Source organism: Lycorma delicatula, chromosome 1 (assembly GCF_047948215.1).
Source record: "Lycorma delicatula isolate Av1 chromosome 1, ASM4794821v1, whole genome shotgun sequence".
NCBI classification, from domain to species: domain Eukaryota; kingdom Metazoa; phylum Arthropoda; class Insecta; order Hemiptera; family Fulgoridae; genus Lycorma; species Lycorma delicatula.
In genome coordinates, this window is record NC_134455.1 from 236,179,881 (window position 1) to 236,197,358 (window position 17,478).

Below are 17,478 nucleotides of genomic sequence, written 5' to 3' on the forward strand. Positions count from 1 at the left end.
GAAATGGTACAACTTGTCGAACTTGAAAGGCCTGCAACTACTGAAGAAGAAGAACAGTTCAGTGCACAGGAACAAATTGACAACGATTTACCTGTTGCAGAAATCATGAGTGATACAGACATGGTGCAATCCGTTGCTAAAAATTCGCAAGATGAAGACAATGACGATGACGAAGATATTATGACACAGAGAACTGTTAAGTAAAATGAAGATCCTGGAATCCTTGAGTACTATTCAAAGAACTTTGGAGGAATGTGGCAATGGCAAAGAAGAATATAGACATTTGTACAACTTGGAATCATTTTTAAATAAAACAGACACAACAAAACAAACAAAAATAAATGACTTATTGCAAAGCTCATAATTTAGTAAAAATATATAATAAACTCTTAGACTTTAAATAATATAGAATTTAATTGTTAATCAGTCCAATTGTTAAATTGAAAAACTACTACATACATACTGTAATATCTGTAAAACTTTTTATTTTAACTTATGTACTGTATTTTTTTAAATTTAATATGTAGTTACTTATTGTTTCAGACTGAAAATAAAAATTAAAAAAGTGTGGATCTTAAACGTACATAACAGCCTACACCTGTTTGTCGACTATGCAACTGCTGAACTTGCAATAACTGCCCAAAATGCAATTGCGACTTATTACAATCAAAACAGAAAATCCTGATGTGATCATAATAATCGGCGACCACTGTATTCCTTGCATTTCTGCTGTCCTTTCACTGTTGTTCAACAAATTACTTATAACAAACATTTCAAAAGTATTACTTTTAATTTTATCTACAATACTAATACATACTTCCACATAAAAGCTTTCCTAGCTCCTGATTTTTTTTTTTGCTTCAAACTAACTATAGTAATCTCACAACTAAGTAGCAAAATTCTTCATCCTCTAGTACACTTGCATTACATTCCCCTGCTTATACCTAACTCATTTTTATCTTCCTCTAGGCCATATTCTATTAAACTTGTTAGATTCTTCTAGTTATATCTTTAGATTTTTCTTTTAAAAAAGGATGTTTACTGTTCAAAATTTATTAAACTAATTAACCCAAAATAAAATATTGCCTGAAAATCTTAATATCTTTTTGTGTTAAACTTATACTTCTAACTTAAATTTTTGTTTGCAGCTCTTTCGTTAATCTTCCATATATTAGTCAAAGAGAAGATCTCTGATTAAAGTAACCAAATTAAATAAAAATGGAAAGGAAATTATCGTGAGTAATTCAGTACTTGCAGTTTTTTATTTTAAAAGTTTTTTAATTTTTTTAATATTGTTATACAGGTAAGTATTTTCCCTTAGTTTGTTTATTTGTTTATAAATTGATTACTTCTCTACACACGTTTTATATTGAAAATGATTAAATAGAAATTCATGAAATTTAGTGTCAAGTAGTGTAGGGACTCAGTAATGAATTAATTCTGTAAGCAGTAATTAATAAAATGATTACAATGCAATTTAAAGCAGGTTATACAAACAAGTTGTAAACAATATTAATCAGTACATCTGATATTAATACAACATAAAAAATTAAAACTGTTTTTTCTTTTTTTTAGTATTACTGAAATAGCCAAATAATTAAAAGATTTCAGATGCAGTAATAAAAACAAACAGTCTGTCAGTATATTCAATAAGAGCATTCAATTTAACGCCCTTTTGCTACCAATTTTGTTACTGAATTTTCTTCTTTCTAATTGTTTAAAAACCTCTTTATTTCAAGTTTATTTATTCAAATGAATTACAATCAATTGCCTTTGTTTTAAATGTATTTAATTTTAAACTGAATTTCTTTCCTGCCAATAAATACATACCATTCAGCCATTTCTTTAAATTAATTTTTGGTTTCAAATAATGGAACAGTGTTTTAACAGTAAATGCTAAATTGTGTAAAAATTTGTATGACTATCACTTTTTTGTCTGATAATGTCCAATTTGTTTTATTAGTGTTCCTGTGCATGATTATGTGGCCTGATGTTTTAAATTTAATAAATGACATTATTGAAAATGCTTGTCTCATTTTGTTATTTTTTTTCTGAACTATGTAGAAGAATTTGTCTACTAGAATATTAATAGTGTTCTACCAATGTAGGATGGACATGTCAAATAGGGTTTGAAGAGCAATAACTGAATATACACAAATATTTATATTCATCCTCATATATGTTATAAATACATTCATGCAGAATTTTCTCATAGGTAGTTAGCTGAAGAAGACTAATACTGGAAGTAGTTTTGGTGGAAAAATGGTGCTGATAGATGGAGAATACAGCAGGTCAGAGATCCAGCTTAAAGAACATGCAATGAGTTTAAACATTCGTTGAGGTTGTTAGAGATGTTCTGTGAAATGTTAATGGCCTACTTCTGCAAATATCATACAGAAGATGCAGAGGTTCTCTTCATACAGGAAATATCAAAGAAAGCAAGTAACATTCATAAAATAGAAATAAATATACAATCTTAATATTACTTGAATTTTTAGGTGGAATAATAATAATAGTGTTTAATTTTTCATTTGCATACTCAATAAAACTAGAATTACATAAAAATGTGTAACATACCAGTTTTTATAAAATCAGATGTTTTAGATTTTAAATTATCGCAGATGCTGTAAAGGCACCGTTTAAAATCCAAATCACATTTTTCTTTGTCTTTGTTACAAGTACCATAACATATATCATGCTCATTGCAGCACTTTGTAATTCCTTCAAATGGTATATACTGAGGATCTACCTGAAAAAAATAATGAAATTATTACATTTCATCTCTAAATAAAATAAATAAGACTATATCAAAACAAACTTTAATAACAGATCAAGAACCAAGACCTTTCTTACTCAAAATTAAATTTATGATTGGGGCAATTTTCTCAAATAAGCTTCTGTGACACTCGCTTTAATTAAGGACATAAATTTCATTAAAATAACTAGCAATAACAAAATCTTCATAAAGCTATTGCTACTAATGGTTCTTATAGCTTTTTTATTATTTTGTATCAAGAAGGTATTTTTATAAACCCGTGCAAATAGCACCACAATAAACTAACCTATCTATAAGTAACACATTTTCATAACAGAAGTTGCAGAATTGTTTAAATTAAGGAAATGGCTAAAATTAATTGCATTTACATCACAGCAGAAGAAAGTAATTATAAATGTATATCAATGTAAGTTAACATTTAGACTTACATAATGGTACTAAGGTATTTTGTAGTACAGGTATAGAAAATTTATAATTGTTTTATACTGGTATTATAATGATTCGCTATCTAAATAAATGAAAATAAAAGCATTCATTAGATTTTTTGAGAGTTTAATTCAGTCTCTTCTTCAACAAACATTGCAGATAGTGGTGTTTTTAAGTGGTAAGGAAACCTGTTCTGCTGTCATAATCAAAGAATGTATTTGATCAAAGTTGTTTGCTCATTACATTGTTTATGTCTAATTTAGGGCTAAGTGAATTTCATGCCCACTTACTTTTAAATAAGAGGTTTTTATGTACATATACAAAGTATCCTATAAGAAAATGGACAAACAACAGAAATAAATTACACATGGCAAAAAAGATGAAGAATCATATTAATGTAGGTTTAATAATGTCTTAAGTTCTATTTATGGGCACAGAATATGTTATGGATCTCCTTCATAGTTACCTCTAATCTGCGTGAGTGTGTGGTCACACAATGATTTGAGATATTGCAATAAATTCCAGAGAAATTTATTTCCCGCTCATCTACAACCACCTACTGTAAATATGATACAAGGATACTTAATGATACATTTAGTTAAGAATAACTACTATTCACAATAAAAAAAATTTATTTATTCTATATGAGAGCTGCAATATTATAAAAAAGTATAAAAATATTGATTGATGAGGTATAAATGTAACGATAAAGATTTTAGTATGAATCAGGACATTACAATCAACCATTAATCACAATTAATTGTTGAAATCTGTCAACTGATTTACAGATACAAATGTATTAAAAAAAAATGATGTAATAAGAGTTAATGATAAACATAATTACCCATGGAAATGTTAAACAATATGAGATATCAGATGTAAACATTTCATTTCCTTTTCCGACTGACCATAAATTGTTATGAGCGATATAAGCACATGATGTACAAAAAATATTCACAAATGGGTATGCATGAGCATATCATATAATTTTTACTTGCCTTGGATACATAAGTCAGTTTCAAATTAATTAACGCATACTAGTGTAGTGTGTAATCGTTACTCTAAATTTGGTTTTTTGTCTCACTTCAAAGGTCTGATGGAAAAATATGGTACCTATTTTTAATATCTGTTTTAAAGTTATAATTGTAACACATTAAATTATATTGTAATAACAATTATATTGATAATTTGTCCTTAAACATTCAGATAAAAATGTCTAAACAAAGAATCAAAAATAAAACAAATACTTCTGTAAAGCTTGTCTAACATTTAAAAAGCAATGGCTATTTAAAAAGTAATATTGATAGAAACTGATGCACCATCTTCATATAAAAAAGAAGCTGTAAAAAATTAAATGAAATTTTTCAATACGATGACAAAATTGGAGATGTTCTATGTGTTCTTTGCGCGGAAGTAAAATCTCCAAGCGAATTTTGTAAGGGAAAAAGGTGGGATTAATGGAAATTACATTATTTGAAACAGCATTCAATTCAAAAATCACCTCATAGAAAAAGTAAATAAATAAAAACATTTGAAAAAAGGTGGAATTTTAAAAATTCTAATATATACTTTTGAAGAACGTCAATTTAAAAAGGAAAAACAAAAACGTTCAAACTGGGATTATGATTTGGTGAAGATTCTAATTGAAAATGTGATATTGGCAATAAAAATCAATGCATCAATTAATTCCATTCTTGACAAACATCAACACAAGTAAAAATTTATTAAACCTACCTCAAAATTACAGAAGCAAAAATTATGCGTTTGAATTTGTTGAATGCATAAGCTCTACACTTGTAAAAAAGTATTTAATGAAGAGAGAAAAATATAATTTTCATACTCTTATTGTAGATGAAAGCACTGATCTGTAAAGAGTGATAATTTTGTATTTTAAATATAGTGTTGATAATTAAATTGTATACAAATCTGTATTTGGTGGTATAGTGAAACTGAAAAATTGTAGTAGTATGTCAACTGCAGAAAAATTTTAACAATTTTATAACCAAAATAATTAGGATATTCAAAAACTTGTAATGTTTACAAGTGATGGAACAGTGTTATGCTCAGTAAGAAAAATGGGATAGTTACAATTCTAAAAAGAGAAATATCACATTTAATTAACAACACTGTGTAGCACATACGGAAGATTTAGGATTGGATGATGATGCATGGAAAAATGTATCTATTGTGCAAAATTAAGATAATTTGATTAGAACTAGGTACATAATGTTTCACTGATCTAGTATCAAAAAGAAAAATTTTAAAGAATTAGCTGAAGTATCAAAGCATGATGTTATATCGTTTAAACCATTACATAAAGTTAGATAGTTATCCCAGGTATTTTGTAGTTGGTGTTTTAGTAAAAAATTATGATACATCTGAATATTGTAAAAGTCAGATTGCAGAATGCAAAGATCCCATTTGTAAATATTGTGAAAATTATTCCAACTAATTCACAATATCAGACACCAATATTTGCTGTGAAAGATGTATTAGACATGAGCTTACATCCTTCTGCAAATATGTACAAAAAAGTAATTTAAAAATTATTTATGCTCAACGATGCGTAAACATTAAAATTAAAAAACTAAAACTTCAATACTTGGGACACAAAATCTTTTGGAACGACACTGTAAGAGAATTATTATCAGAACATCAAGATGATATTGATACATAAGCTATAATTCTTTTTATTGAACATGTATGTTTGTAGTTAGAGAGCAGATTCCAGATGAAGAATTAAGAGATTGGCAAGCATTTGACAATGAGATTATTATAAATTCAGGAAACAATTTTAATTTCAGAAACAAAATATAATACAGCTTTCCAATTAATATTCAGATTTAATGGCAAATAAATTCTGAATATTTACATTGGATATAGATTACATTACATATCTACATTGATATAGATAAAATATTGAACAAATATTCAGAATTGAAATTTATAATTCTGAAAAACTTGAGAAAACTAAGCTAGGATTGTAAAAGACTTTTAACAATGCATTAACCTTTTTCTAAATTAACCCTAAATTCGCTAACCTTTCCTTTCTATATAACATCATGGGAACTTTTCAAGCATCTAGTTCAGACTGCAAACATGGATTGTTATGAATTCAATAAAAACAAAATACCAAAACATACTTGGAAATGAACAATTGGGTGATCTTATGAAAATTAAATTACATTTAGCGAAAGGTCAAAAAGTAAATAGTTTACAAAAAATGAATTTCTATAAAAGACAGAAGACAAAAGTTTAAAAAGTTAAAAAAATGTTTATCTAAAAAAAACATGTTACCTAATTGTTTTCGCTTAAATCTGTATACATATATGAATGAATTCTATAATTGATACAATGTATATATAATGACAATAAAAAAGTTGTTATTCAAAACTTATTTTTGGATTAAGTTTTAAGATAACTTAAGATTTTGGAATAAGTGTTTTTGGCCACAATTGATTTTGTGTGCACAGCTCTGAAAAAATTAAAGGGAACTTTGTTCTCCTTAACAATTTTTTTTTTTTAATTTGAAAATTTATAAATGAAATATTTACCCTTTTTTTAATTGCTCAATTCAAGCTTTACTTAAAATCACAAAATCTATCTCATAATTGGTGTCTACAGAAATTCTACTAAGACTACTAATTAGCGATAAAGGTTATTTAAATTTTATTTAAATATATTTTTACATGTTATTGATAAATTTTATATATATTTTAATTTTATTATATATTTAAATTAGGTCCAGTGTACTTGAGGGTTTTTGTTTGAGTAGTGATTAATAAAAATTAACACTGTAAATACATTTTAACATATTATCAGGTGACTTCTGTGAAACCCAATTTCGATTCTAGGTCTTTAAGATCAATGTGCAGCTGGGTTATGAGACCCGTCCATTATGATGCAATAGTTTAACAGTGATTTCCAACTGCTAAAGTTCTTTATTGCTTCTCATTTTTCAAGACAAAAACATCATATTAACAGAGCAAATTATGACAATTCCAATGGTATAGTTTAGCTTCTTTGTGCATTGCCCAACTAATAAGCTATTAACCAAAAATTAAATTTTACAATACTGTTGTAAAATAACAGGTGATTTTTATAAAATAAATTTCATTCATAAAATAATTTTGTTAATTATGTGGCAAATAAGTAAAGACCCAGTGTAAGAGATGTAATATGCATATGTTCATAGATGATTTTCGTTCTAACTCACTATTACACTGAAATAATTATAAATAAAAATTCTATATAATGTATGTAAATTTTTTTAAATATTTTTAAAAACTGCTTCTTTCATTAGAAATATTTTAATTTTTCCAAGTCAAAGTGCCTGTTGAAATACAACAAAAACAAACGGATGTAAAGTTTTTTCCATGTGCTTTATTAACCACACAAACTTACATTGCTGGATTTCATTATTTCAAATGTCTGAAATAGTTTTTCCTTATTTCATCCTTTCATCCATGTAAAAAAAAAAATAATTGTAACTATATAACCTCGATTTATGTCTCATTCGCTGAATTCATATTTTTTTGGACAACATTTTGTGTATCACTTGCTGAAAGGCTGAAATACTGTGAGGCACAAATTTATGTCTGACCTTTTTTTATTATAATTACATTGAATTTAAAGATGAGGAAATTTTGCATAAAAAATGTTTACATCGAAAAAAAAATTGAAGGAAAAGACTTTTATATCAATGTAGTCAAGTATTGCTGTTTTGGTGTACCAATCTTGTAAATAATTAACACTATCATTATTTTAATATTAAAATAGAATATATATATATATTTTAAGCAATTCTTTTAATACTCATACTCCTATGTACCAATACAAATTAATTTATATTTAATAAGTCAACCCTAAGTACAGAACAATGGAAATAGGATAACTACCTTATTTCATTACATAACAGAGGCGCTTTCACGAATTAGATTTGCATCATTATCTGCATGCATTACATATTATATATTACAAAACCATCAAACACTTGCAAAAAATTTTTTAAAATTACAAAGATCAATTAATTAAAATTAACAAAGTCAAAATTAAAATGTAATTAAGACAAAGATAAAGATTAAATAATTAAAAGTTAAAACTTAAATACAAACAAAAACTTACATAAAGCAAAATCATGTGCTAGTCATTTCACTGATGGTTTTGTAACACACACACACACACACACACACACACACACACACACACACACACACTCACACGTGCGCATGTGTGAAATAATCTTTAAGCTGCGTAATCTGAAATCTTTACAGCAGAAAGTACTTTTTTGGATTTAGGAAACCTACAAAGCAAACAGACACACTAATGTCCTTGTGCACCGATACTAACGTAAATGTTTCTGATTCAGAGATCACCTAAACTTTCAGAATATATTTCTGACTTGTTGGAACATAACTGTGAAAGGTTCTTGTTTCTGGAACTGTTGTGATTACCTGATAATGAGAACTGAGGTATTCTTCAGTCTCTTGAACATCTTTATTAGAGCAGAAAATAAATGTTACATTTTTAATATTATCTTTGCAATAATTGAACATTTCAGGTGCAACAATTTTATTGTTGACTGTCCTTTGAAGGCTTGCCTTAGTCACAGTTCTTTTTATAGTTCCAACAATACCATCACATGGTCCTTTTCCATGGTATGAGGCAAAAAAAGCCATTCAGCTACAATTTCAAAACTTTCTTGATGGTAGCACAAATTTGACATTTTTTTTTTTTTTTCTTTTTTACTAGGCTGAGGACATCAGAAAAATAAAAAAGCTGTTTAACTTGTGGTGACATTGTTTTTACTTTATTAATAGCTTGCTTTTGAAAGCAAAAGAACAATGTAGTATTGTGCTTCAAGTACTCACTAATCACACAGTAATGTTGGCTTTGTAATTTTCCTTCTTTTTTAAAATATATGAGAAATGGATGTACTGTGACATAAGCTTTTAACCAGTGATATGACTAGACTTCATCCTGTATCACAAAAAGAAAATTTTGAGGGAAGTCTCCCATTACAAAATACATTCAGCCTCCAACAAGTTTTCCTTTTTAATGTTGAGGAAATTAGCTTGTTTCTTTGCAACAAAATGATGCCTTTTCAGATTATTTAAATTTTAAGTAAGTTTATTTAAGTACTCTTAAAATGAAATAATTTGAGAAGAAAATTCACAATGACCAACAGAAGCCCACGGTTTGATGATAATTTCAGAATCAAGATCATCCCAGCTCTCTTGCAGTAATCTGAGCATTTCATTAGTGCCTGGGCATTTTCACACTGTGACAGAATGCACATTTCATTTTCTATATTACATACCATGGTTTAAAGGAGAATTTTATAAACAAATTTCATTTTTAGAGCACATAACATGAGTTTTACATTTTGGTGAGTGACACACACATACACACCTGCACCTGTGAGCACACACATACACACACAGTGAGTACCTGTGTCTCACCAGCCAGAACACAAAATTTAGGTCTAAAATCAGCAGATTTTGAAAACCAATTTTTAAATTATGTTTTTCTGTGAAGGCTGTCTACAATTCTTTTAAGTTACATAAGACAGGCCTTTTTTGATAATTAATTATAGTTATTATAGTTTTGATAATTAATTTTCTTCCCGTCAGCTTCTCTTACAGACATAATCTTTCTTGCCTGGCATCATTTGGCTGTGTTTATCATTCTAATAAAAATCTTGGACATTTAACAGCATCTTCATTTTTTTTTTATCTTTGAACATTTAATAACAATTTCATCAATTATGTGAATGGTTTTTTTTTTGCGATTTGTGGCAAAATTCCACTAACTGTTTAGATTGACAGACTAAATACTGACTAACACTAAACTCACTTTGAATTTTTTGAATGCCCCAGCTGCTTGGTAATAAACTTAAGATATTAATTTTTTTCCTAGATTGATGTAACTGTTTTCATTTTATCCTTTATTTTAATGATTAATTCTTCATATTTCCTACCTAAATCAGCAAAATTTTGTGGAACTAAACTGGTTTCTTCTGTAGAGATATTTAAATCAAAGGAATCGTTTAATTTGCTGGTTAATAAACTGACTAGGCTATTTTGGTAGCTTTATATTTTAGAATTGGTTCCTTTGTGTTGCTCAATAATTTTTGAACCTTAACGGGGGAAATGCCAAGGGTTGAACAAGCTTTATTCATCAACTTGACTATAACACATTGAGACTCAGATATATCTTGACATTCCAGTTTGTTTTATGTATCATCTTATGGTTTTTGTATTTTGTTTAAGCATTTTGTACACAGTGCTCTGTCTGGAATTAATTTTAAATTTGGATTGCTTATTGAAAGTGTCAAAGATATTTCTCAAAGAGATTTTTTAGGTGGTTTAGTGTGACTGCTAAACGGGTCAGAACAACTTTTTTCCATTAATATGAAAATATTTATCTAAATATTCGGTTTTACGAAAAATACAGATACTTGTTGTTTCAGTAGAAACAACATTGAGAACTTTAAAAAGTGGATGCCACTTCTTAAAGATATCAATGTTATTTGTTGTTCAGTAAACTCTAAAATATTGTGCAATGCTGAAGATCGATTGTAAGTCAATTTGTGACATACTGTTTCAGTGTTAATGCCAATTGAACACTCCATAATTAGTTTTTATAAAATGCAAGGGTTCTTACAATAATAATACAGTTAGTATAAATTATAAAACTAACAACTGCACCTCAATTTATCTTATCCCAGTCTCTCTACAGCTAAAATAAAAATTTCTCTAATTAATAAAATTAAAAATAAACGATAACGCATAAAACAGAAGTTCACTGCTAATAAAATTACTTTATAACCAAGTGTACATTGCCTAACCACAATATTTACACTAGCAACAATACAATATATTACACTGAAATCAAAACAGTAACTGAACCTTCTACAATGTTTACATTCAGGATTACGCAAACATTCATGTCCATTCACTTTTGTGTTTAAACATGTGAGTCATACCTTAAATAACAAACTATCTAGAATATAAACTATCTCATTACAACCATTAAAAAAATTTTGTATAGTAGGCCTACATTATTATCTGAAAAAATACATGCAGTGTTTTTTTTTGGATACATTGTTCACGGTTAGAAGAAACGGTATACTTACCGATTTTGATGGCTTCATTACTCATCAACCCCTTCGAGTTAACAAAATAAATTTTATATGATTTTAAAGTACATAAAAAGTACTTACCACTGCAAAAATCTCAGATTTTTTCCACCTGTCCCACATGTGGTTTTTGGGTCTCAAAAATGAGACATTTTTAAAATCTTACGATTTGGTGGCCATTTTTTTTTTAATGAAAAACACTCAGTAACAGTCCAATTTTTTTTATAAGTACTACTAGCACCTATGAGTTAAAAAGGTAAAAAATAGGTCTATTACCTTGAGCCCTTCATTATTTATTTTGGGCCCAAAATTTTAAAAAACAACAATTTGTAAACTTCAGGAAACATTACAAGATTTGTTTATGTAACAAAATGAATTTTGAGTACACTAAGATGAAGTTCCATCTTTACTATTTCCAAAAAGCCCTTTTTGACTTCTGTATGCTAAAGCTAAAGGAAAGTTCATGGAAAAAGTGATGAAAATGGCTATTTTTACCTGTTGGCAAGTTAGAAAATAGTCTATTACTCTAGAAAAATTTTTTTTTAAATATAAAAAAATATTATTTGGCACAAGGTGGATAGTTATCATATACCAAATATCATAAAAATCAAAAATAGTGATGCAATAAAATTTTTGAAAATTTGTTAAATTAAAATGGAATACCCCTAGCACATTTTTGAAACCTGAAAAGTTGTGACTTTTTTTTTAGTTTAAAAAAAAAATATCATTCTTTGACAGGAATATAAGGTATAATTTTTTTTCTCGATCATCATGTAAGCTTGAAGCTTGTGCGTGGGATACCTAAATAGATTTTTGTAGCATATGAAAAATAACATGTCTGACAGGGATTCTGACAGGGACAAGCTTAATATTTTATTAAGATGTTTCACAACAAAATAGTACAGGGCAATTTTACTGCAAATAAAATCAATTTAATTATCCCATAAGAATTTTTCATCTAATAATACAACCACAAATTACACAATTTGACACAATTATTTTACACAATTTTACACAATTTTTTTACACAATTATTGATCACAATATGATCAATAGAAATACTACTATTATCATTATGGCAATATTACACCTACTTGAGAAATATCACAGTTCAACCATTGTAACTACATTAAGACAGCTGCATCTGTCCAGCAAATCATTTTTGAACTACTTATTTTCTAATTCTTTTAAATATTTATCTTTGGATATAGAAATAGTTGTTTAATCTGCAAAGAAAATATTAATGAAGGTATTAATTCTCAATTTTTGGGCAGATCACAAATAAATAATAAGACAAGCAAAGGACTGAGGACACTTTTCTACAGCACTCCACAGTTTATATCTTCAAATGAGAACCAATTTCTTACATGTATGTTTTCCAAAATAAGTTTTTTTATTATCAAAGAAGTATAGAACTAAATGCTTTGCTGAGAAAAAACTGAAACGAGATCTTTTTAATCTAAACTGTTTCAAATAATTTCTAAATACTGGGAAATGCTTGTGTTAGTAAACAATTTTTTTCCTAAAACTATGTTTAAGGTTTGTCGTTATTTTATACTTTTCAAAAAACCTTAGAAGTCTACTTTTCTTCATTTTTAAGACATTAGAAAATATGGACAATAATGAAACAGAACAATAAGTCTTATAAATATTTTTTAAATAATTCCTATGGAATTGAATAACAATGCACGTACATCTTCCAGCAGCAGGAAAAGCACATCATTCTTCAAGTGACAAAAGTTTCAGAGTCTTCATTGATTCATTAAAAGACACATTCATTAAATTTGTAAGTTATTCTATAACAGTTCTATGACTTCTTATTTTTGTACTGACAAGAATTTCATCAATAACCAATGAATAGTTTTTTCCCTAACGTATACTTTGCAATCTGTTCACTAGTTAAAAATATGCAACTACCTACTGCCAAATCAGATTAAGATGACTTGAATGACATGTAAATGAGGTGTAGTCTTGTACAGACTTAGGCCGACCATTTCCGAGATATGTGGTAAATTGAACCCCAACCACCAACAAAGTACAAAGGTATCCACTGCCTAGGATTCAAATCCATATAAAAGCAACTAACTTTTACTAGGATATGAATCTCAAAACTTTCGACTTAAAAAATCAGCTGTTAAACAACTAATTTATGATGAGTTAACCACTAGACCAGCATGGTGGGCTATTATTTATATTTTAAATAATAATTTTAATTTTCTGGATATCAATGGGAAATAAGAAAACTGTTTCATCAAATCAACAAACTATAACTGGACTCATAAAGGAACAATGAGACAATTTACCAATACATCTCTTTATATGACTCAAAGAATGAAGTGATGAGCCGGTGAAGGATCTTTGTCTACAACACAATTTTATGGTTCTCCTTCTGCAAACTTTGCTGGTGTAACACTGAAAAGCTTTCCTAGATGCATACGACGGCATTTGCATCACTGATAATGAAAATATGTCCTTATTAAAATCTTTAGACAGAGCCTTTATGATGAGGTACAAAAGGCAGAGATCCCCTGGTTTTATTAATGAAGTATGTAACCAAACAAAAGAACTTTTCAGGGCTTGGGAGCTCTCTGCAACTTCATCTCCTTGATTTAATGTCAGTGAAGCTGTTTTTCTCTTCCAATTTGGAACCAATGGGAGATGTAGTTTCAATCAAATCATGCAAACTTGCATCAGTTTGACAACTGACAGAAACTCTTGCAGCAGGGCCAATCTCAAGTAAACTGTTGAGATTTTTACTGTACACCGAAAATGTCTACACAAGAATCTTCAAACATAATTCCTTTTTTAGATTCACAACACCATGGTCGTTGGTTACTTGTAGTCATGAATAGCTTTGGTCTCCATAACAGAGAAAAATATTTGTCCTCCTGAGCATCAGGAGACTTAGATGAAACCATCACTCCCTAAGGTCAGAAATATTCAACCCACTAGGTTGGTCTAGTGGTTAACGCGTCTTTCCAAGTCAGCTGATTTGGAAGTCGAAAGTTATAGCGTTCAAGTCCTAGTAAAGCCAGTTATTTTTACACGGATTTGAATACTAGATTGTGGATACCGGTGTTCTTTGGTGGTTGGGTTTCAATTAACCATACATCTCAGGAACGGTCGAACTGAGAATGTACAAGACTACACTTCATTTACACTCATACATATCATCCTCATTCATCCTCTGAAGAATTATCTAAACGGTAGTTACCGGAGGCTAAACAAGAAAAAAGAAAGAAGGTCAGAAATATTCAGTTTAAAGTACCGAATTAAAAATTTGCTCAAAATAACACAGATTAAATAACTACTTAAGATTAGCTACAAAATATATAAACTAAAAATATAAAACCTTTTGTTAAAAAAATTATAATAAACACAAAACACACTAAAAAGAATATTTTTAAATAAATAATGAAAAAATTAAATTAAATCCATGAAGTTACAACACAACAATCCAGTCATTTTACATTTTATTTATAATTTTCAAACTTTCCATCAATACACCTTTATTTCATTTCTTCATAAATAAACCCTAAAGTTGATTCTGTGGTTAGTAGTACTGTTTGTTAAAGTTATTAAAATAATACATTACATATAATTGACAATCTATAATTTCTTCAATATCCAAACCCTACAATTACTTTACTCATAAATAATGTAACTCTTTTAAAATGATATTAGTATAACAGTAATTCTCTATTTTAATTGTTATTTTTAACCAATGCTTAAATCTGTTTTCATATAATCACCCAACATAAGTTTTAAAGTACCACTTGTTAAAATTATTAAAACACTCAAATATATTTAACTATAATATAACTGATAATAATATGAGGGTAAGGTGAAAAGTTCCGAACCTCACACAGAAATGGCATTAGTATGCTTAATTTCTCGACGGTATCGCATGATTCCATTCTTCATTAGTTTACAATAAGTTTCAAGTCACTGCATTACTTAGTGTAGTATTTACAATTCATCAAAGTAGAGAATTAAAGCATTTCTTGGAAAATGGAAAAATCTGGAAATTTTTGCAGTGATTACATACTTTTTCCGAAAGGCTAAGTGCAAAGGAAATTAAAGAATAGTTTGATATGGCACTGGAAGACTCTTCTACATCAAATACAACAGTTAAACACTGGGTTGCAGAATATAAAATGGGTTGAGCATGCACTAGCAATGAACCACAAAGTGGATGCCTTTCAAAGTTGACTACGCCAGAAATGATAGAAAAAGTGCATAAAATCCTTTTGGCAGATCAACAAGTGGAAGTGAACAAGTTAACAGAATATATAGAACGAGTAGGCAATATTTTTCATGAACAAGCTATGTGCTAGGTAGGTGCCATGCTCCACACTCTCAAAAACAGTGCTAAAAAAACATTTTGGCGCAATCCAGTGGAACTTTTACATTAATTTGTAACAGTTGATGAGACTTGGGTTCATCACTACACTCCTGAAACAAAACAGCAGTTAAAATAATGGGTTGAATTTGTCAACTGCTCCAAAAAAAGCAAAAAGTGAAAAGTTATGGCAGCTGTGGAATAATTTTCATTGATTATCTTAAAAAGGGTGATAAAATAAATGGCAAATATTATGCGACTCTATTGCAGCATCACAGTGATGAAATTAAGGAAAAATGACTCCATTTGGCAAAAAAAAAGTGCTTTCTATCAAGAAAATGCTCCAGCTCACACTACAGTCATTGCATGGCAAAAATCAACAAATGACGATTTGAATTGCTCTACCAACACTCTCCATATTTATCCAATCTAGCTCCTATTCACTATCACTTGTTTCCTAACCTAAAAAATATTGCTTGGAGAGAAGAGATTTTTGACCAATAATGAAGACGTTACTGTCACTGAAGATGGTTAGTTTTGTAAGTTAAGTAAACTGATGTACCGAACTGGCATAAGCAATCTTATGGAATGTTGGGCTAAGAGTATAGATTTTAATGGTGACTAGTCATAAGATGTTTCCTTATCCAAGCCTGGAGCTTTTCACAATATCTCATATACAATGACACAAAATTATTCAATACCCTAAATCTTTCCCTAATTCTTTACTTCACATAAGAACATTACCCTGTTATATTATAATAGCCTAATGATGCAAATCTATTATCATTTCTTTTAGAAACAATTATTCTTGAATAATACAGCAATGGACATCGTCTAAATTTGTTCAAATTTTTTCCAGGTGATTCTATTAACATTAAATGCATTTTATTGCAATGGTAATGATAAATGGATTTTGCAAGTGTACTGAAAACAAAATCAAAGTTCCATAAATACATTTAATTACCAGTTATAATATAACTTTATCTATTCTTTTCAAATACACTCTATTTCTGTCATAATTTTTTTAAAATTTATAACAAGTATTTATAAAAATAATTTTCAAATTTTAAATATTCAAATTTTATTGCAATTAACAGCATATTTTTTTATTTATATGCTTGATTATTGTTTATAAATTTCTTAACTACCTGAACTTTCAATAATTTTTCAAACATTTATAAAAGATCGAAAAAAAAACAAAATGTTCAAAATTGTAATATAAATTGATGTAGTCCTTAGCACCTACTTATACCACCACAGTCCTGTGCTGCATTTATTTCCTTTAAGTAAGCTATATTACATAAGATATGCTATCTAAAACAAAGGTGTTAGTTTACCTTTGCTCCTTCAGGTCCACAACCATTGCCTGTCGGTTTATAATACTTATTACGAACTGGAGAACTTCCTAAAAAAAAATAATAAAAAAAAGAGTAAAATTATAGTAATGAAAATATAAATGAAATTATTAAAAAAAAATTATTAATGATAACTAATGAATAGTGTAGTGATTTAGTTGGCAATGACTGAAGAAATGAAATATAGATAATCACTCATCCAAAACTGAACTGATAAGTAGAATGATATTAAAGTTTATTACTTTTTGCATTAATAAAAATGCTTTAAATAGTTTATTTGTCATCTATAAGAGATAATGAGACTTAACAGGTTTCTTAAATAGAAAATTGAAACGTGTGGGTAGTTTAAATAACCAAGCATAAATAACAAAAATGGATGAAATTATGCAGAAACCATTCAACTCAAATGAACAAGATTATTCAACTTCCCACAGATTTA

General features: G+C 28.4%; 1 protein-coding gene across 1 annotated transcript in view; it reads right to left on the reverse strand.

The window, feature by feature from the left end:
* GXIVsPLA2 (phospholipase A2 group XII) overlaps window positions 1-17,478 on the reverse strand; it is a 33,784-nt gene that overhangs the window by 10,801 nt on the left and 5,505 nt on the right. The window contains exons 2-3 of the mRNA XM_075374434.1: window positions 17,022-17,089; window positions 2,578-2,749 (exon numbers count right to left, since the gene is read on the reverse strand). Of these exons, the coding sequence (XP_075230549.1) occupies window positions 2,578-2,749; window positions 17,022-17,089 (240 nt within the window). The remainder of the gene's footprint in view (window positions 1-2,577; window positions 2,750-17,021; window positions 17,090-17,478) is intronic.